The sequence below is a fragment of the Carassius auratus genome, chromosome 37, assembly GCF_003368295.1.
Source record: "Carassius auratus strain Wakin chromosome 37, ASM336829v1, whole genome shotgun sequence".
In the NCBI taxonomy this organism is placed as follows: Eukaryota; Metazoa; Chordata; class Actinopteri; order Cypriniformes; family Cyprinidae; genus Carassius; species Carassius auratus.
Window position 1 is genome coordinate 1448336 of NC_039279.1, and position 22692 is coordinate 1471027.

General features: G+C 35.8%; 2 protein-coding genes across 4 annotated transcripts in view; one reads left to right on the top strand and one right to left on the bottom strand.

The window, feature by feature from the left end:
* LOC113055846 (disintegrin and metalloproteinase domain-containing protein 12-like) overlaps positions 1 to 13554 on the top strand; it is a 77989-nt gene extending 64435 nt beyond the window's left edge. Inside the window, exons 14-24 of one of the 2 annotated variants that reach the window (XR_003277585.1) lie at positions 56 to 251; positions 337 to 445; positions 1748 to 1946; positions 2742 to 2819; positions 5536 to 5644; positions 5732 to 5867; positions 7165 to 7309; positions 8744 to 8989; positions 12106 to 12263; positions 12710 to 12920; positions 13090 to 13554. Coding sequence is in view for 1 of the 2 variants with exons in the window: in XM_026222213.1 (XP_026077998.1) it covers positions 56 to 251; positions 337 to 445; positions 1748 to 1946; positions 2742 to 2819; positions 5536 to 5644; positions 5732 to 5867; positions 7165 to 7309; positions 8744 to 8989; positions 12106 to 12263; positions 12710 to 12779 (1446 nt within the window). In the remaining variant the exon portion in view is untranslated. Of the gene's footprint in view, positions 1 to 55; positions 252 to 336; positions 446 to 1747; positions 1947 to 2741; positions 2820 to 5535; positions 5645 to 5731; positions 5868 to 7164; positions 7310 to 8743; positions 8990 to 12105; positions 12264 to 12709 lie in introns of both variants that reach the window. The other variant, XM_026222213.1, reaches the window with a different exon arrangement.
* A 2215-nt stretch (positions 13555 to 15769) lies between these two features.
* Positions 15770 to 22568, bottom strand: LOC113055848 (fibronectin type 3 and ankyrin repeat domains protein 1-like). 2 transcript variants are annotated; one of them, XM_026222217.1, is made up of 11 exons: positions 22446 to 22568; positions 21307 to 21463; positions 20706 to 20830; positions 20278 to 20359; positions 18403 to 18477; positions 16786 to 16851; positions 16518 to 16683; positions 16304 to 16444; positions 16136 to 16213; positions 15949 to 15993; positions 15770 to 15861 (listed from the first exon to the last, which is right to left on the bottom strand). In XM_026222217.1, exons 1-11 carry the CDS (start codon positions 22456 to 22458, stop codon positions 15829 to 15831), a joined length of 981 nt encoding a protein of 326 aa, XP_026078002.1. In that variant the 5' UTR covers positions 22459 to 22568; the 3' UTR covers positions 15770 to 15828. The 2 variants fall into 2 exon arrangements, with proteins under 2 accessions (XP_026078002.1, XP_026078001.1); XM_026222216.1 differs by having other exon boundaries at positions 21307 to 21466.
* Between the last annotated feature and the right edge of the window lie 124 nt (positions 22569 to 22692).

A 22692-nucleotide genomic window follows, 5' to 3' on the forward strand; every position in this document is an offset into this window, starting at 1 on the left:
AAAATATTGTCTCATTAATATATTTGCCAGATTTCATGATGTGTTTGTTGTGCAGCTGAAGCCTGCAGGGACTCCGTGCCGTGAGTCCAGTAACTCCTGTGACCTGCCGGAGTTTTGCACAGGTGCCGATCCTCACTGTCCCGCTAATGTCTACCTGCACGACGGACACGACTGTCAAGGTGTGGATGGACACTGTTACAACGGGATCTGCCAGACACACGAGCAGCAGTGCATCACACTTTGGGGACAGGGTGAGGACAGCGCCACCCGCAGGCCTGGAGGAACAGCTACTGCATTGGTCTGTGTACGTGAAAACTTTGTGTTTGTGTTTAACAGGTGCAAAGCCAGCTCCAGGAATCTGTTTCGAAAGAGTCAACTCAGCGGGAGATCCATATGGAAACTGTGGAAAAGACGCAAAGGGATCATTCGCCAAATGTGAAGCACGGTAAGAGAAAATATAAAAAATGACAAATATCAGTCACGTAATATTGACTGATGGACACTCGGTTTGCTCACAAATAGCACCCTGATTTGAGCAGATGTTTGTTGGTTTGTTGCAAAATTAATTATTGTATCTTACAGATGTTTGGAAGAATGTTGCTTTTAGTTGGTGCACTTCAGGAAGATAGAAAAACAAATGTACCTTTAAAAACCTCCAAGGACTTTACATGTTTATTTACTGAAAGTGTTTTTCACTTAAAATGACAGTTTAGGGTTTAAATTAAATCTGAAATGAATTTCTCTCATTAGGTTCTTCCCATTCTGTTCTTTATTGACTGACTGTCTCTCTCTCACACATACAAACAGATGAATAACAACCCAATTCTTAAAAAAAAAAGAGAGAACAGAAGCCTATTGAAAAAATGACAGTAATTTGTAGGTTACACCTCTCATAAATTTCGTTTTAATTGAGCTCAGATTGGCTGCTTTATTAAGTGCTTCACGGATCACATCCTCGATGTAGTAATTACTTTAATGACTGAGGTGAACAGACGGAGAGAGAAAGGGTTTCGGACGCTAATGACTCTTTATTTTGGCCAAAGGGACTCGAGCCACGTTCTGTCTGTCTGTCTGTCTCTTTCTTTCTTTTTTTGGATGCAGCTGCGTGAGAATCTGCCCTCTGAATGCAGTAATTGGTCTTTAGTGGAGAGGATGCCTCATTATTTCTCTGTGTTTTTAATGTCCCATTACCACGATGCTCGGCAGAGGAAACACACTTCAGCGCTGTGAAAACACTGCAGATGTGTCAGTCTGGGAAATTCTGATTCATAAAATGGGATCTGTTAGACTGGAAACGTTGCTCAGAATTTTAGATAAGTTCACAACCCAGAAATGGGTCTCAGGTCTGTTTGGACAGCAGGGAAAATAAGTCTATATATATATATATATATATATATATATATATATACAATATTTGTTTATCTGTAAAATATATTTAATATCTTTATATTATTATTATAACAAATCAATAAAAAAATGAAACAAGGCTAAATGTAAAAAAATAAAATACAAATGTAAAACACACACAAACACATACATTTGCAAATATAACTTGTTATATTTATTTTATTATTTTTACTATATAATTATTATTTTTACCTCAACGAAATATTTATATTAATTGAAAATTTTTGTAATATATTTTTATTTCAAATAAATTACTAATTTACTATTATTTTATCAATCATTATATTTACTTTTATTAGAAGTCATATTTTTTAAATGGTTTCTTCCTCTTGTTTTCCAGAGATGCTAAATGTGGGAAGATGCAGTGTCAGGGCGGAGCCAACCGGCCGGTGATTGGCACCAATGCAGTCTCCATAGAAACCAACATCCCGCTCCAGGAAGGAGGGCGTATCCTCTGCCGCGGGACGCATGTGTACCTGGGAGACGACATGCCGGATCCGGGCCTCGTGCTCACCGGCACCAAATGTGGTGAAAACATGGTAAATAATGAGAAGATTGCTTATTTAACACAAGCTCGTTCAGATCACCAACATCAGGATGGCAGAATGGGTTAAATGGCATTGCTATGTTGTTTCTAGGGTATTTCGAGTGAAACTAGAGCATATATGTGTGGATTAATAAGGAGAAGTTCACTTCCGTTTATTCACCCTCCACTTGTTCCAAAACTGTATGAGGTTCTTTTTTCTGTTGAACACAAAAGAATATATTTTGAAGAATGTTGGTATCCAAACAGTTGATGGGCACCATTGACTTCCATTGTAGGGGGAAAAAAAACACTATCGTAGTCATCAACTGTTCGGATGTCGCAAGCATGTCATGAACCTCATGGAGTTTACACTGTTGGCATTTTGCCGCAATCCATGTTTATCGCCTGATCTTATGTCTTTTAATTCACTTCAAAATCTATAGAAGTCACTGGTGCTATGCAAAGGCAAAATTCAACGATGTTTAGTCAGAACTGAGTCATGAATGAAATCAGGGATGTTAACTAAGGAATGAATGGCCTCATTGGTTACAGCCTGACATAATTGGAAATTACCCTGACATCACAGTATTAATAAAACAAAGTCATAAATAAAGCTGAAACGCAGCATAAGACACTTTTCCACCCGTTTGCTGCTGTGAGGACATTTGGATGGATCACGTCAGTGTGTTTGATGAGCGTTGAGCTGTCAATCATCTCTGACTGACAGAACTAAATGAAGTCTCTCTCTCTCTCTCTCTCTCTCTCTCTCTCTCTCTCTCTCTCCCTGTGTGTGTGTGTGTGTGTGTAGATGTGTATAAACAGACAGTGTCAGAATATCAGTGTGCTCGGGGTTCACGACTGTTCGGCCAAGTGCAGCGGACATGGGGTGAGTTTACATCTGTCTGAACAGTTTCACTCATACAATATATCTGAACGCTCGGTGAACAGCGTTTCATCTCGACTTTAAGCAGCTCAGAGATCCATCTGAACCAAATCTGATCTCATAATTGAGCAGTTTCATCTCCATAGACATACATACAGTGTCAACTCCAGAACAGCGCAGAAGTGTTAAGATGAGGAATCTGAATCTAATGTGACGCTCATGTCTGGATTACCATAATTACATGACTTCTTGTCCTCTTTCTCATAAATGATTCATCGCTACGCTACACTCATAACTGGGCTTAGGTGATTTCTGTTTATAATGATGGCAAAGTGCATGACTACGTGATTAATTCAAGTCAAATTCATATGTATAGCACACACATTGTTTTAAAGCATCTCAATGGAAAATCATAATGTTAATTTTACAGTACTGTAACCCGTTAAATACACTGGATACGGAATAATTTCCTACCTAAATTTCTGTATCGTGTTACATTTAGCAATTAAATTAAGAGTTTACCAGGAAAACATGTGCAAGTCATCATTTATCCCAAAATATAAAGAAAATGAGTCATGCTTTATTTTAAGGTCCAGTTCTCACTATTAACAAACCATTAACTACAACTTTTGCTTCAATAAACTGCTAATTTGCTGCTTATTAATATTAATATTGAGTAAGTTATTTGTTAAGTTTTGGTATTGGGTAAGATTTGGGATGTAGAATATGCTCATGCAGTAGAATAAATGCTTTTTAAGTATTAATAAACAGCTAATATGTTCATAATAGTCATGCTAATAATAACTAGTTAATAGTGAAAATTGGTCCTTTTACTAAAGTGTTAACCAAAAAATTATTTTAATTATTATAAAAAAAAGAAAATTATATAATAATATATCCTTATTTGTATTAGTGTAAAACTAAAATTTTATGAACATTTATATAATAATATTTTTTACTTGAGATATTGGGATGAAATATGACCTGTATGTGTTATCCTAAGATTCACGTTCGTAACCTCTCAATTTTATTTCTCGATGTATATTTTATGATAATTATTAGGCTTCGAATTCTCATTATTCCACTAATTAATTAAATAATGTTGTCTTGTTTTTCCAGTAAAGCACATCTAAATGTGTCTAAACACATTTAAAGCACTTCTAAAACAAGATCAATTTACATTAAACAGACTTATTTTCATACACTCTGACATTTTATTTTCACATGTATCAAATTCAGAGCATTAATCCAAATTTGAGTTTCCAGCTCATAATTATATGTTTGACTATAATGTGAATATGATTTTTAAAAGTGAGAAACACAAAATGATAGTAATTTCTTTTTGTTGTTGTCAATTTATATTGAATGCAAATATTCAGACAGAGATGAGGAAATGTCTTGCTTATTCACAATATGATTTCAAGAAATAGTTTTTGTGATGTTGAACATAATTATAGTAATTCTGACTTGAGTTGAAGGCAACTAAAATCCACTGAGGACCTTAAAAATGATTTCAAATCATTTTGTAATGCAAGACTTATATTATATTTAATACAAATTATTCAAAATGCAATTCAGGCTGATCTGAAACGTAAGGTTTATTAATTCATGCTGGCAGGAGTCAAAGTTCATGATGGATCCTGGTTGGAAAGCTTCTTTTCCACAAGGTTTCTGGTTTTACTTGTTTACATTGTCTGTAATAGTTCCTGCTTTTTAAAATCTTGATTTAAGCATGTTTAGATTACAGTAAAACTGAGTCCAGATGAGATCTGTGTGAATACCTGACAGGGAGAATGTGTTTTAGCTGAAGAACAGGTGCGATTGGTTACAGGTTTGTGCAGATAGTGAGAAACCGATAGTGGAAGTCCATGAATGAGCTCATGAATCTCCAGATTAGATCAAGATGTTCCTCTGAGTCCAACATCTGCTGCTCATCAGAAACAAATGCTGCCAAATGAAGGAAAGAGGAAGTGTTTGAGTGTTTTGGAAGATGTTGAGCAGGTGCATTTACAGACTTGCAGCACGCAGGACATGACGACTGCTCAACACACACACACACACACACACACACATACACACACAGGCCATGAAGACATGCTGCTGGCAAAGTTGAATACTGAATAACTTCCATATTCTGTGTCATGTTTGCATTTGTAAGAGAAAAAGTACTTCATTTCCATTTCGCCTCTAAACTGAGGTAATACTAATGAAAATAAAAGAATAATTAATTGTATTTTATTATATAAATACAATAAATCTAAAATGTTTAATATTTGTTATATTCCGTATCTAATGATTTGAACTGATTGTATAGTATTAATGCATATAAATCTATATTTATATTCATACAAATACCAGATAATTGTATGTGTATATATATATATATATATATATATATATATATATATATATATATATATATATATATATATATATATATATATATATATAAAATATGTATCAAATATATTTTATAGCTCTTAATTTTTTTTTCTTTCTTGTACTTATTTATTTAGTTATTTGATTTGACAAAGATAATGAAATAATGCCTGGATATTTGAATCATACTTTTGTTTATATATATATATATATATAGAGAGATAGAGAGAGAGGCATGTGCTATTATTGCTGATGAAATAATTTATTCAGCAACTTGTGACGTGGGCTGATGTCACTGGTGTGTGTGTGTGTTGTGTGTGTGTGTGTATCTCACATGCAGGTTTGTAATAATAATAATAACTGTCACTGTGAGTCGCTCTGGGCTCCTCCGTTCTGTGATAAAGCTGGGTTTGGAGGCAGTATGGACAGCGGCCCGATGAGACCAACAGGTATTTAACATGTATTCGTGATTATTCTGTTGCTCTTCAACAATATCTACTCTGTTCACAAAAGTGTGTGTGTGTGTGTACATGCAGACAGCAGCAGTGTGACGGTGGGCATCCTGGTGGCGTTTCTGTGTCTGCTGTGTGTTGGGATAATTGTGTGCATTAAGAGGAAAACTCTGCTCAGTCTGTTCCTCTCCAATAAGGAGAACACCATCGAAAAACTGAGGTACTAAATCTGCACCACTGAAATAAACAATCACTGTATAGTATATGCAGCACACAAAGTCATAATTAGTTTAAATCTGACCCGTAGAATAAACTTAAACTGTTTTTGCTACTGTCTCATTGAGAATTCTGTATGTAAATGAGTTGCGTTGTGATTGGCTAACCTCCATGTGTTGCCATAGTTAATATTTTTAATCAGGGCAAGGAAAGTTTCTAAATTCTGAATATGCATCGAAATGTTGATATATGGGTTCATTTGCAAATGATTGTAATTCTATAACCATGCAGTCTGGGAAAAGATTTTGTTTGGTAACGTTACACCGGAAGAATTTTAATTTCCATTTAGCAATTAAATTGAGCTGAATCTCAAGAAAACTTTTGTTTTTCATCCCAAATATCTTAAGATAAAAACAATAAGATGTTGTTGTTGTTTAAGAAAATTAAACATATTTTAAGACAATTACTATTTTGTGGCATCAAGACTATGATTAAGCATGATGATAATTAAACATTTTTAACCCCATAACTCTCATTATACTGCAAATTTATCATGTTTTTGTCTAGTTTTCCAGGAAATAAAAATTCCCTTAAAATTAGATCAAAACTGCATAAAATGTATCCGATTTTTTTTATCAGATATTTATCAATTTATAATTTTTCCATTTTTTAAATATAATACTTAACAATATATACCACTAATATATTTATTAATAATATATTTATTATTTAATATTTATACATCTTATGTTTGTTTGTTTTTTTGCGGCTTTGCCAAAGGTAGTGGAGAATATATTTAAATAATTATTCTTTCTAAATAAGAACAAATGATAACTGGTAGTTTCAAAAAAATATATAATTACTAAAGTAAAAGGTTAACTATGGTTCCATTTACATTAGTAGGTGTTTTTATATATGCATGTAAATGTTAATATTAATTTTCATATGATTGTGATTGTGATATGATCTAAAAAATAATTTGAATTTAGCAATAATTGTGGGAATGTTACTTTTGATTTTTCCCTGAAAATTCTGGACCAAGAAATAACATTTAAAATATGCTAGACCAATGTCCAACTACAAGCTTTCAGAAAATAAAGGTTTTGTTCCAGCGTTTTGAGATCATTATTAAAAACCAGATAAAGTTACTGGAAGACGTTACAGTGAATGTTTGTTCATAACTTTGAGAGAACCTTGTGAGAACAAAGTTATGTGAATGTTTCTTGTTATGGGTTATTGTTAAAAATACACATCATCATTGCGTTATCCTAAATTGTGTCTGTATTTGTGCTTTGCTGCAGGTCTGTGGGACCCAATAGACTGAACAGTCCAGCACACACTCTCTCATCTGCTCACACACACACTGGGACTCAAACATACTCCATCTACAGAACGTCTCCTCAACATCAGACTTCAGCTTTACTACAAAGTGCCAGCATATATAAGGTGCTTATTTACATATCCTATATATATGCACACACGTGTATATTACAAATCCCATCATAACATATGCATATTTCATACTTGTGCATAAACTGGCATGCATATGTGTGTCGCTTCACTGCTTTACTACAGTTTTGAGTGACAGCTGCTGTCCATCTCACGCTCCAGAGGTTGTTTCATAAAAAGCAGAGCAAAGACAAAGTGAGCGTTCAGCGCTTGAAACCCGCTCTTTAGCTGTCAGACCACACGAGCTCTCACAAATTGAAGGAAATCAGTCGTATGCCTGTCAGCCAGATGGATTGTGGATGCATTTGTGATCTTAGGGCTGAAAGCAGTTCAGATCTGTGATTAGAGGATGTGCAAAATACCACGACCGACCCCCGTGGTGCACCAAATAGCCTGCGCTATGAGAGACTGTAAGAGAGAGATTCTTCAAAATAATGTTTTAATGTCTGTTGCATTCACCAAGGCTACATTTATGGGTTTAGAAAAACTGGAAAATGTAATTAATTTAAATTAATGTTTTTTTTTTTAAGTGAACTGTTCCTTTAAGAGTGACTGCAGTATCTAGTATTCATAATGTGTGACAGTAACAGGATAGTGGATGTAGGTCTGTTTGATGTTAGACAAGGTGAGGTTATACAGACACACACACACACACACACAAACGGTTTCTGTCTCACGTCTCCTTTTGTTCTTGTCACATCTGGCTGCAGGTCAAAAGCTCAAAGCAGCTCTGATGTGTGCGTGTGCTCATATGAGACTTATTTGTATCATTAAAAAGGATAGCTCAGCCAAAAATGAGTCATCATTTACTCAGCTGCATGTTGATCCAAATTTTTATGACTTACTTTCTTCTGACGCAGAATGACATAGAACTCAATAAATGCGCTCTAGAAAATAATCCACATGACTTGTGCATTTTGGTCCTATCTGAAATATAAATATTAGTTGGAAAAACCTAAACTTAAAAACAAACACAAATGAGAAATGTTGCCATAGATGGCATTTAACTGAAATCATAAAATAGCTAAAACTAAAATAAGTTATATATACATAATGGCATCATTCGCTTTTATGTTTTAGAGCTGTTTGAACATACTGCCTCGTTTTGTGTTTTACAAAGTAAGTCAATCAGGTTTTAAGAAACTGTGCGAGCACCAAAACACACTTGTAGCCAATCACCAGTAAGGGGCGTGTCCATGTGTGATGCGAGTGGTGCCTACTTTGCATAGTATTAATTTGGGGGCGTGGCTATCAAATAGGTGTGTCATCCTTTTGGATGGGGGCGAGTTTGTTTTTGGTGATTTCAAATATCAGCAGCATTTCTCGTCTTTAAGTGTTCCTCTGATTTATTGATTTGTGGATCTTGCATGTTTAATGTTAATGGAACTATTCATTGTCAATCAGACATGACCTTTATTTGTCTCCGTGTAGCCGCAGTCTCCTCTCCAGACGGTAGACTCTGTGGTCCCGTCTCATGGTCTCCGCCGGCTGCCCCCGTGTCCTCCGCTCCACCTCTCTCACCCGCTGCCGCTGACACTCGGCCTGCCGCTGACACCACCACACACACACTCGACTCCACCCAGAGCCCCTCCACCAGCACTCACACATGCATCCGCTCCAGCAGCGGGAACGGCCTGCCGTGGTCTGGCCTGCCAGAACGTCTGCAAGATCGCCAGGGTGAGTGGAAATATGCCAGCGCTGCACATATAAAACAAGAGTGTTTTGAGTGGTGGCTGGGGCATTGCTAGGGTGTTCTGGGTTGTTCTGATACTAAGAAAAATAATAGTGCACTGGTTTTTATATTTATTATTGGAGGGTGTTCAAATCAGTAACCATAATGAGATACTCATCATAACATTCTGTGCACTTCTATTCATGTCAGCACTCAGCAGGTATACTGTACTCTACTGATTTCAGTTGTTTTTATCGTTCTGTCATTCCCCAGCAGTGTTGCAATGGCAGAAGAGCTCATTTTTTATGCACACTGTAGTATTTTTTAAATAGTTTTACAGTTTAATGTTGGATCTGCAGTGGTGTGAACAGGCATCTTTCATTAGAGCTCTGTGTCGTTTTAAATCTTAAGTATGTTCAGAGGTTCATGCAATCCAAAGAAAACGCAGAGTGAAGCCTCTGGCCAATGAATAAAAGACTGAGCGAGTCGATCAGACTGGAACTGAAAACTGAAAAAGGTCTGCCTCAGACAGACTGACAATCTCTATTTCAAAATGCATTGCTGTGGGCTATAGGTCATTAATCGACTTGTGTTCAATGAATTATGGATAAAAATAATTTTGACACAATGTCTTGGAATGATGTTCATTTTGGGGGTTGAAATGCATGCAATTCTCTTGTTTTAAATAATCAGCCTATAATTAAATTATTTGTATTAATGAAGTGAACAGTCTTAATATAAACGTCTAGAGGTACTGGAGTAATGTTATCAGTGTTAGCAGTCTCTAACAGCATCTGCTGTCAAAGTAATGAGGATGTCATTTAACTTTGTGAGGTCACTTAAACATCTACAATTCTACAGTTTTACAATTTGCATAACAATATTTTAAAAAGGCTTACGACAAAAGACAGAAAATGTGCATTAAATAACAGTAGCTGAAATGGAGATGTGGATTACCTGAGGTGCAGTGTCTGTGGACAGGCCACACGCCTGCCCTTTCTTTAATAACGTGTAGCAGTCTGATGCTTTCTCCCATCAAAACCTGCCTGTAAAAAGAGAGTCTTGTCCGTTTTATAAGATGACTTGTGGACAGACAGATTGCAGGAAGAGGAAGGTAATAGATAGGTGAAGATAAGCCCTCTCAAGAGAAAACAAGAGACACAACACAAACATCACCTTATAAAAGCCATGAACCAACAAACTTCAAAACTTAATGTTCTTCACTGGCTCTTGGTTTCAGATCCATTTGTAGCTGTATGCGGTTCTCGAGCTGCTATTTTGGATTCTGGGTTCTTTAATTGTATTTCTTTATTTGTTTTACGTTAATGCATTTAGCAGATGATTCTATCCAAAGTGACTTTAATTGCATTCAAGGTGTATATTTGATCAGAATTGAGCTCATGACCCTGTGAAATAACTAGAGAATAGAAAGTTATTGCCAATTAAAAATGTTTTCATATGGCGTCAGACTGTAAAACACTTTCTTTCAGATTGTTTTCTGCATAATTGCTAGGGCACTTGCTGAATAAACTCCAATCATATGGACTCCAAACTTTTGAATGATAGTGTACCGTTAAATTTAAACATCCTGAGATATGTAATTTGATGTGAATTAATCCTTTGAATCAGTCATAAGACACCAGCGGTCAGCACTGAAATGAGATGATGAACAGAAGACCTCATACGTGTCCAGTGTGACCTCAGGCTGCTTCATTAACCAGAAGTGTGTGTGTGTGTGTGTGTGTGTGTCTATGTGTGTGTGTCTCTGTGTGTGTAAGATCTGGCAGGTCATTCATGGCTAATTCAGCTCTTGAGAACTTAGCGAGGAGACACATGAGACTTCCTTCATCTCAAGACCTTTTTATCAGCCACAAAAACAAAGAGCTCTGTCATTAACAATCATGCAACGCTTAAGATATGAGCAATTCAGATCAACACTGCTCTTTATTATAATGTAAAGGACAGAGGGACATGAGCTGTGAAATCATGTTTGGATCTCTGTAGAGATGAGAGAGTGAGAATGAGGAGCAGATGGAGAGCAGGTAGCATGCTATCATTACCTCAGTCAGAGTGTAGATTTGGAACATGTGAATGTGTCACGTGACGCCTGGAGAGAGTCACCATGGCAGAAGTGAAGCCACATCCAGCACTAAACTTCTGCAGCAGTGAAAGTTGATCAGCTTGTACTGCCATCTGGTGGACAAAACCGGGAAACTAGTTTTTATCAAGGGTTTATTATGGACCAAAACTGAAAGGTCCGTCAATATTAACCCTTATAATTTTTCTTCCCCTGGAAAATATAATTATTGGAACTTGGTAATCCAAAGAATGTTAGGTTGCTAAAACTCCTTTGGAGGAATAACTATAGACATCAATGAACAATGAGAAAGTTACAGAGCTATAAAAAAGGAGTGTGACTAGCAATTCAGATCATTTGTTGAGAAATGTTTGAGTTCAGACTTCGGCTGCAGACTTCAGTATGTGGGAAAGTTTGAACACAATTAGAAACTTTGAGATCTTCACCTTCATTACTTTAGTATTTATATACCATTATAATATTCTTTAATATATATATATAGAGAGAGAGAGTTTTAGTTTTAATCAGTTTTTATATTTCTATATAATTTTAGAAAGTTTTAGTAATTTTAGTATTTTGAAATAACTTATTTCATTTCTATTTTTTGCTAAGTTTAAGTTCATAATATATTTATTTTATTTCAGCTTCGATTCAATTACTAAAAAATATTTTAATAGTTTTAATGAACAACACAGATTTTTCCAATTTCAATTACACTTTTTGTTTTGTTAAATTACAGATATATTTTCATTTATATTTGAATTCATTTTTTTATTTATTATTTTTATTTTTTTGATAGTTTTAGTTAGCAATAACAGCACTGTTTTACTGGAGTTTTTTTTTCCATTGCTCTCCATTTAATGTCATCGCTGTCTAAAATCAATATATGAGATATCTTGTTTATCACAATCTATATTAATCACGCTTGATAAATGATAAAATATACTCATGTGAAACTATCCCTTTCTGGAGCATCTTCATGAAAACTTGTGTTGGTGTGTGTTCTTCCTCCTGTGCTCAGTTCAGTTCCTCTCATTTCTCCAGGTGTTTGAGAAGCCCAGTCCACCCCAGAAGCCTCTTCCTGCAGACCCACTGAGTGGAAAGGTCCGAGTGATTCTGAACCCGTCGGCCGTGCGTCTTCCAGCACCCGTCCCGACCCCAGCCTCCCCACGACCCGCTCCACTTCACCCACAGCCCTCCAGGTACAAACACACCCATGAACACCTGCTGAAAATTACAAATCATTAAAGAAATAATTCACCAAAAAAAAAAAAAAAAAATGTAATCATTCTAAGGCCATCCAAGATGTAGATGAGTTTGAAGGAATGTAGGATTGCTTCTCTTGCTCAACAATGGATGCTCTGTAGTGAATGGGTGCCGTCAGAATGAAAGCTCTGTAGTGAACCACTTTTCAACTCACAAGATGTTAACTGATGGACTGGAGTGGTGTGGATTATTGTGATGTTTTTATCAGCTGTTAGTACTCTCATTCTGACGGCACCCATTCACTGCAGAGGAGCCAGTCCTGAGAAAGTGATAGAATGCTACATCCATCCAAATCAATTCTGGCCAAGAAAAAACACATTTACATCTTGAATGTCCTGAGGATGAATACATTATTTTGATTAACCCTTTACTGGACTTGCAGGCCTCCTCCCAAACAGCCGCCCACCCTGCCGAAGCCTCACTTCACAGCCGGAGCGAAGTTCAGCAGCTGAGAGGCGGACAGAAGGGATCTCGTCCCTGGAGATGCTTGCTTTTTGCACTATGAACCTCTGCGGGACACATGGTGATTCGAGGGGTGACCTTTGACCCCCGCGGTGCTCTCCCTTTAAACGGTGCTATGAGTCCAAGCTCAGGTACATGTCACGCGTTATTTATGTCGGTTACGAGCGTATTTATTTGAGCACTGTGCACTGTGGTTGACACTTTCTCTATCGTAGCAATTGGTGCTTCGCCCACGTTTACCTGATTGTCCTTTTATCGTTGTTGCTCTTTTGATATTTTTTTTCAACTATGTACCAGCAGATAAAGATGAGGCGTGTTATGTGTGACAGTGAACCACATCATGTGGAGGCTAAACTGGATTGAAAACCAGATTTAAATGGAAACGTGAACTGGGAGTAGATGGTTCTGTGTCTGTGACATCACTTGGTATGTGAAAAGGGCTTTTTAATAATTTCATATGATTTAATGGCCATTTTTATTATATATTTCAGACATGCATGATTAAACCTGAAGTACAATTGCAGTGATACTTAATGGATGCTGAAGAGACGTATATGAATATTATCTCATGTCCAGGTCACATTTTATCTCAAATTAAAGGGAATAAAATAATAAATAAAATTTTACATACTGTAAAATATATGTTTTTAGCCAAAAATAGACAAATCATTTTACCTATTCTTGCCTAAAAACACCTATTTTACACACACACACACACACACACACACAGACATATATATATATATAATTATCTATTATTATTATTATTATAATTATTATTATTATTAAGGTATAATTATTTTAAGGTATTTTGTTTTTAATTTTAAGAGACTTAAGCTTTTTTCCCGCTTCATTTTTTTGCTGAATATATTGCTCCTTTTTTTAATTCTAAATATTATTTATGATGATTCTCATTACTGATATAAAGTAATTTTACAGCAAAGCAGTAAAACAAATACTCACACAAATATAAATATTACAATTAAAATTTAAATGGAAAAGAGTGGAAAATTAGCAAAAACACATTCATGAAAATCTTAATGTTAAAAATAATCTTCAGTTTGTTTTCCAGTTTCTGAATGTATTTTTGCAAACAATTAATCAATTAATTAATCAACCAGTCAGGGTTATTTTTATTACTGTATTGCAGTAATGAGAAATTGGAAACAGGCTCCATTTTTGTAAGAAAAACATTATTTCTTTCTTCTTCCTTTTGACTTTTAGGTGAAATATGTCCTGGACATTCACGGAGGGTGTACTAGGTGTACAGTAATTCACTTCATTTCACATGTCTAAACGGGTCTTGTTTCCCTTTACTTGCGAGTTTGAAAACATTTGCAACCAATTATATGCACCAAATCCAGCTTTTGTTGATTTCATAGCTCGCAAAAAAGATTGACAGACAGATGTTGTAATGCAGTTGTGTTCCTGTAACCCGTCGGATGTTCAGATAGACGGTTCACTCAGGAGATTTCAGCTTTGAGAAGACCTTTACTGACTGGAAAGATCTGAGAGGCAGAAAGCCAAACCAGGCCATGATTTCATGGTCATGCTGCCATATTTTCATAGATGTCCTTTGAGAAGTAGTTGTGGGGAAATGACTAAACAAATGAACATTTTCTTTCTTATCGATCCAAATAATGTTGCCACATGGAGCATTAAAAGTGGATTGTGGTTAATGAAAACAGGCACATGAATCCTCCTCTAAAATTCCCACAATCCCTCTGGTCTCCCTCAAACATGCTGCGGTCAGTGGGTTTGAATCACTGGCAAAGATTCATGAGCGATTTGTCAGAGTAAATGAACACACTGCACCAAAATAATAGGATGTGCACAAAACATTTAAAAATAGAGTTTAAGCAGTGATTATGGTCATGAATTACTGTCAACAGGGTCCACATTAATGCAAATTGGGGTAACACTTAAAGCCTTTATATATAATCCGTTATAAAAGTTATGCCTCATAATGCACCTTATAATGCACTCTATGAATAATTGCAAACATAATTCATTATTATACTTAGAAAATGCATTAAATCACATGTAAACAAAAAAAAAACTTCAAATAGAATAATTTAAACTTGGGTTACAATTATTTATGCATTAGAGTGAAAATTCTGAATAACTTAATAATACGTTTTATATTAAGGCTTTAAGTGTTACCCAGATTGGTTTGGAGAGTAAACAGTTTTGCCACTTCATGAGGAACTTCATAATATGATTCAATTAAAATCTAAGAATAATAGTCTGATGCACAATGATGGAAAAGATTGTAAACAAAGACATTCAAATATATTTCATCTACCATTCAAAAATTATAAATGGTTTACTGTCACTTTTGATCCATTTAATGCACCTTGCATTCATTTCTCTCAAGAATCAAAATACTGAAAGTTACCCAAAGTTTCTGATATAGTGTATTTTAATACGAAATAATGCACAGTATTTATTTAACTCTCCATTTGCAGGTTGATGTTTGGCACTGAGACTAACAAACAGCCCTTGTTTTATTCAAGACTGAGTCTTCTTACGTTGTTATCCGTTGCCACTGAGCCATTTGTGATCTCAAACGTGGGTCTTTTAGACCTGCATTCTGACACCTTATGAGTGCCATTATATCTCAGTGTTTACATTGTAAATTCATCTTCATTCACTGTGTCCCGTTGCCTTTTTACAGTGTTAAACCACACAGTGCATTACAGTACGCAGAGACTGTTCAGATCTAGACGCTGACTTGATTATACGATGATCACGTGTCTCTAGGTTACCTGCCTTGCTTGTTTTAATCTCAGTTATCATTTATTATTATACACTTTCAATCACGTTGTATCCTCACTCAGTAAATCTGCTCATGTAACGTTCTTTTCGTATTTTCTTCAGTGTCACGGGTGTAAACTGCTTTTTTATGATAAATCTTTGATAAATCAAGAAATGTGAAATACGTTGATGTCTGCAAAATATCGGTCGACATAAAGAGCAGCGCAAGTAAAGTTGTTTATGAGACTGATGTGTGGTGTGTGTCATTAAGTCCGACGTCTCTCACTTCTCATTCACAAGCAGACTGATGATATTCTGAAAGAAATGATGAAGAAATATAATCAATGAGCTAAATACACATCTTGAAATGATTCACAAGTCTCAAGGTGAAAGGTGTTTTACCTTCCTTTCAAATGCGTGTGCCATCTGCACAGCGCTAACTCCAGCCTGAAACACAGAGAAAGAGTCCAGTTACATAACTCAGAGGTCATTTAAGTGTTAACTTTGTCACCTGAAATTCATCAGGAGAAATAAAAACGCACAAGTGAGATTTCACTGCTGTCTTGTTTTGCTTATAGGAGGTTCTGACCTGGTTCTGAATGTTTGGGTCGGCTCCATTCTCCAGCAGGACTCTAACTAGACGCTCATAATTATTCAGCACAGCCACCTGCAAGATAAAAAATCTCATTAAGGAGAAACCTTAATTATTAGCACATGCTGAGATATTACAGTACAGTTTCAGCGTTTCAGTTCTGACCATCAGCGGTGTTTTCCCGTTTCTGTCCTGTAAATTAACATCAGCTCCAGCTGTGATTAACAGTGAAGCTGCAGCCGTGTCTCCGGTTATGACCGAGACGATCATGAGGGGCGTCCAGGAGGCGCCGTCCCGCACATCGACCTGAGGGATTATGAGGTGTAAATCAGGTAGAACTACAATCAGACACTGAATGTTATGTTAGTGGTCCTCTCACCTCACATCCGTCCTGTATGAGGTACTGCAGGAGGGGCAGGTGTCCTCCAGCTGCGGCCCAGTGCAGGGCGCAGCAGCCCGATCGGTCCTGAGAGCTCCAGGACGCCCCGCAGCTGCGCAGGAACTTCACCACGTCCAGGTGCCCGTGGAAACATGCCAGCATCAGGCTGATTCAACACACACATACACACACACACACAAAGAAAGACCAACACCATCACACTATGAGAAACACACAAAAGAACTGATAGCACTGGAGAAAAGCTCACCTGTCTTTACCACTGCTGTTTTTTCTGTTCACATCTGCACCATGATTCACCAAAAGCTGAACTCCTCTAGAACACAAAACACATGACAGACAGACAGACAGACAGATGGATAAAGACAGAGAGACAGACAGATAGATACAGACAGACAGACAGACAGAAAAACAGACAGATACAGACAGACAGAGATAGATAGAGACAGTCAGAGAGAGATAGATACAGACAGATAGATAGATAGATACAGATAGAAAGATACAGACAGATAGATACAGACAGACAGAAAGATAGATACAGACAGATAGACAGATAGATACAGACAGACAGAAAAACAGACAGAGATAGATAGAGACAGTCAGAGAGAGATAGATACAGACAGATAGATAGATAGATACAGATAGAAAGATACAGACAGAAAGATAGATACAGACAGATAGACAGATAGAGACAGACAGATAGATACAGACAGACAGAAAAACAGACAGATACAGACAGACAGAGATAGATAGAGACAGTCAGAGAGAGATAGATACAGACAGATAGATAGATAGATACAGATAGAAAGATACAGACAGATGGATACAGACAGACAGAAAGATAGATACAGACAGATAGATACAGACAGATAGAGACAGACAGATAGAGAGACAGATAGATAGATAGACAGACAGACAGATAGATACAGACAGATAAACAGACATAGATGCAGACAGATAGATAGATAGATAGATAGATAGATAGATAGATAGATAGATAGATAGATAGATAGATAGATAGACAGATAGATACAGACAGACAGACAGAAAAACAGACAGATACAGACAGACAGAGATAGATAGAGACAGTCAGAGAGAGATAGATACAGACAGATAGATAGATAGATACAGATAGAAAGATACAGACAGATAGATACAGACAGACAGAAAGATAGATACAGACAGATAGACAGATAGATACAGACAGACAGACAGACAGACAGAAAAACAGACAGAGATAGATAGAGACAGTCAGAGAGAGATAGATACAGACAGATAGATAGATAGATACAGATAGAAAGATACAGACAGATAGATACAGACAGACAGAAAGATAGATACAGACAGATAGACAGATAGATACAGACAGACAGACAGACAGACAGAAAAACAGACAGAGATAGATAGAGACAGTCAGAGAGAGATAGATACAGACAGATAGATAGATAGATACAGATAGAAAGATACAGACAGAAAGATAGATACAGACAGATAGACAGATAGAGACAGACAGATAGATACAGACAGACAGAAAAACAGACAGATACAGACAGACAGAGATAGATAGAGACAGTCAGAGAGAGATAGATACAGACAGATAGATAGATAGATACAGATAGAAAGATACAGACAGATGGATACAGACAGACAGAAAGATAGATACAGACAGATAGATACAGACAGATAGAGACAGACAGATAGAGAGACAGATAGATAGATAGACAGACAGACAGATAGATACAGACAGATAAACAGACATAGATGCAGACAGATAGATAGATAGATAGATAGATAGATAGATAGATAGATAGATAGATAGATAGATAGATAGATAGATAGATAGATAGATAGATAGATAGATAGATACCTAGTAAAGCCCTTCATGGCCGCCATCATTAAAGGAGTAAAGTCCAGCTTGTCAGGAACATCCACTGAGACTTTTCTAACAGAATACACACAACTCACATTCTCATTTTTATTTATTTTAACTTCATGTCCTAAAATAACTCAAAATAAAAAAATAATAAAAAATATATAAAAATAATAATTAATTGTATTTATAAAGCACTTTACTTTTTTTTTAAATCTCAAAGTGCTACATAATAAAACAAGGCAATTTAAACTAAACGATTTTAACATTAAAAGGATTAAAATAAATTTAAACATTAAACTGCTTTTTTAAAATAGGTATGTTTTAAGACCCTTTTTAAAAATATCAGTTCTTTGTGGTCCCTCAGATGTTCAGGGAGGGCATTCCACAGGGTAGGAGCGGCGGCAAAGAAAGCTCTGTCACCAATGGTGCAAGTCTTAGTCCTTGGGGGAAGGAGCTGATAAGTGTTTGTGGAGCGAAGGGAACGTGTTGGGATCTGTGGTGTGAGTAGTTCTTGCAGGTAACTGGTAGTATTTCGATGGATACAGTGATGTGTGAGGAGGGAAACTTTGTACTCAATCTTGGCTGGAATAGGAAGCCAATGTAGGGATTTAAGGATTGGTGTAATGTGTTCATATTTGCGAACTCTCATCAGGATCCGAGCTGCAGTGTTCTGAATGCTTTTGGCAGGAATGCATATGAGAAGAGCATTACAATAGTCCAATCTCAAGGAGATAAAGTCATGGACAGGTTTCTCAGCATCACGTGAAGTTAATGTGGGTCGGAGTCTGGCAATGTTTCTGAAGTGATGAAATTATGTCTTGCAAAGTTGCTTAATGTGAGAGTCAAATGTAAAATGAGGATCAAGCCTGACACCATGATTTGTAAATGATGATGATAGTGGAATGACCTGGCTAGAAAAAGTAATGCAGGTTATGGTAGATGTTCTAATCTGATGTGGAAAACCAATGATGATTGCTTCTGTTTTTGAACTGTTTAGCTGGAGAAAATTCAGATTCATCCATGTGCTTATTTCCTCTAGACAGGCAGTGATTATGGATAAAGTTGATGGTGATGAGCGATTATCCATTTTTATATAAAGTTGTGTGTCATCAGCATAACAGTGAAATGAAATTACTAGACGGCGGATGACTTTTCCAAGAGGAAGCATGTAGAGAGTAAATAAAATGGGTCCAAGAATCGAACCCTGTGGAACCCCGCACCCAACAACATGAGTACAGGACCTTGAATTTCCCATGGTCACAAATTCAGACCTGTCTGTGAGGTATGACTCAAACCAGCGCAAGACATTATTATTAAGTCCAATGGAGTTATATATGGACATATTAAAAATAATACTAATTATAAAATTACAAAAAAGCTAAATTACTAAAACTTTAACAAAATCAAAATGTACAATATAAAATTTAAAATACAAAAACTAAGAAATAGAGTAATTTGTTATCAAAGGTGACTGTTAAAGTGATGTCCATATGGCAGAAATGTACTGATATTACAAATCATGCAGTAAATTAACAATGTATTCAAGCAGAAACGATGAACACGATTAAGACAATGATCACATGTTGTGATCACAATGATTATAATGTAATAAATATAATAATTTGCCACTCGTGGATTTTGTAAATAAAAAAATAAAAACTTCTTTTCATTACGGCAGAGTAGCATAAAATATCTTTGGCAGCCTTAGAGTCAAAAAGGTTGAGAACCACTTCACAAGAAGTCCTTTGGGTTAAAAGTGTTTGTCAAATGCATTTTGTAAATATCATTTTGTGAATGAAAAACACACTTTATCTAAACAGTAACTCTTCAGTTCAACTGGTGCAAAGGTTGAGTCTGAATGAATCTCACATCGACTGCAACACTCGACAGAGCTCCAGCTCATCACTCTTGAGGACGGCGTTGTGAAGATTCCTCCCATTCAGAGGCTCCTCTAACACACACACACACACACACACACACACACACACACACACACACACACACTCATCTTTATTTGATTGATTTACATTTACTAACATTATTTTTTTCCAACTGAGCGAGTCTGTAAATGTCCCTAAAGGAGATTTGTCAGAGACTTTTTTTAAAAACAAAACATGATTAAATTTAAAACATAAAATAAATTATGTTACTTGAAATAAATTCAACAATAACTGAAATATAATTAGAACTATGAGGCACAATATACTCTGCAACAAAAACCATTTGTTTCTCTCAAAAAAAAAAAAAAAAGGGCAGATTTTGTCTGTTGTTTGTTTTGTCGTGTTTTGTGTCTTTACTTTCTGTAGAAGCAGTGACTGATGGGTAATAACGCAGCTGACCGGACGGCCACGTGACCTTCAGTCTGAATGTGTAGGTGGTCTTCGGTTCCAGATTCTCCACCGTGAACCGTGTGTTGTACCCCCTAGACAGGCAACAAACATCCAGAAAATATAGTCAGATTTCCAAAACTAATCAAAAACTGTTGCATGATTAGCTCAGCTGTTCTGAATTTACACATTAGCCTACTCTTTTAGGAGATGAAGTATGCATTTAAAAGTCCTCTATCCACCTTATTGTTCTTACATTTCGAATGTGCGCTGCTTTTGGTGTCAATGGCTTTTTAAGTTATTTTAGCTGAACAAAAACAGTCTGCTATACTGTTCAATATCGCAAACTATCATAATCTTTTCATGTATCATAATCATAAGCGCATGGGTTTGTAGCTCAAACCGTTTACTGCTCTTTCAGTTCCTTATTCCGATTAATGCAGAAATAATTGGAAGTCTCGAACGCTCAAAGGAAACAGCTTACTTTCACATTGCAAAATAAGGTGGATATAGTTCAAAACATCTGCTGTTAAATAATGGATATAAATAGTCTGATAAGTCTGTTATTTACTTATGTATCTGTTTATATGTGTGTTTTCTGTCCTTCCTCTGCTCCAGGATGAAACAGGTCCAGTTTTCCGGAGGGTCGGTCCAGTTCGTGCCGTGTTCTCGAGTCCAGATGAGCTCGATGCTGTGATGACTCACCTGTCCTACAGTCACCTGCTCACCTGCTGGACACACGAGCATGAGCCTGCAACACTCTACCACTAGATCACACCAAATATACCGAAATGATCGTGGAGTACAGCTCATTTAAACTTTATGGATTCTTTTTTTTTAAGCTGTAGATTTTTGTTTATGTTCTGTTTAATGCAGATTGTTGTGTTTAAGGTGTTATAAACATATCTTTATTAACCCTCTGGTGTTGTTCAGTCGTAGTCTTGTAGACCATTTTTTTTTTTTTTTTTTTAAATGTAAATAATTATTACTTCAACAGAATTGTATGAAACTCAATTACTTTTATGGGAGTCGAAATGGTAGACCACAAAAAAATAAAAAAATAAGATTAAAGGGACATTTTTTGTTTTGTTTTGTGTAACAAAATGTATTTGTGTTAATGATTTACTGAATTTAAATCTTTAGAAAAAGTTATCTTTAAAAATGTCTATATCCAAATCCACAACTTAATAAAGATTATTATTTATGTCAAAACAACTAGAGAATGTATAAGCCTTTTTAAAGATATAATCTAGTGACTAAACATTTTTTTATAATTTTATATATATATTTCTACTACCAACAGATGGCATTAATCTGCCTTCAAAAAATAGGATTTGAAAGGCATTGTCTCTATTTTAACATGAAGTACTGCCATAATTAAAAACTTAGTTGTTAGAAAAATATTAGAATTTTGTTATTATTATTTTGAATGGGAAAAAAATTATCATAGTTATTGCATAAATATTAATTAGTATCAAGAATTTCTGTCAAAATACAATATATATATATATATATATATATATATATATATATATATATATATATATATATATATATATATATATATATATAGTTTCATTTCAGGTGTTCGGTCACAACACAGAAGTTTGACCCCCAAATGAATAACACCAGAGAGCTAAGCACATATCTATTATAAAACTACAAATGAAATAACGTTACCTATAGTATAAATGTTCAAATCCATATTACCTGCGGGGTCCATTGGCAATATGAACCCTAAAATCAATAAATAAATCGATCCAACTGAATGATATCAAAATGAATGTTTTGATAGGCTGTAGCGCTGTTGTTGCTATAGCAACAGCAGCCGCATGCACGTGAACTGTGTGGAATGCTTAAGAAGTTATAAAGAAGTTGTCACACATTTTAGTGAAAATATTTCTCAGTTTAGGAATATATTTGAAATTCAATTTGTGTACACTCACAAACCTTAAAG

Coding starts and splice junctions, on each gene's coding strand:
- LOC113055848 (XM_026222216.1), bottom strand. Junction 20,360..20,705: donor AGTCACTGCTTCTACAGAAA/GTAAAGACACAA, acceptor TGTGTGTGTTAG/AGGAGCCTCTGAATGGGAGG. Junction 16,214..16,303: donor ACGGGAAAACACCGCTGATG/GTCAGAACTGAA, acceptor TTTATCTTGCAG/GTGGCTGTGCTGAATAATTA.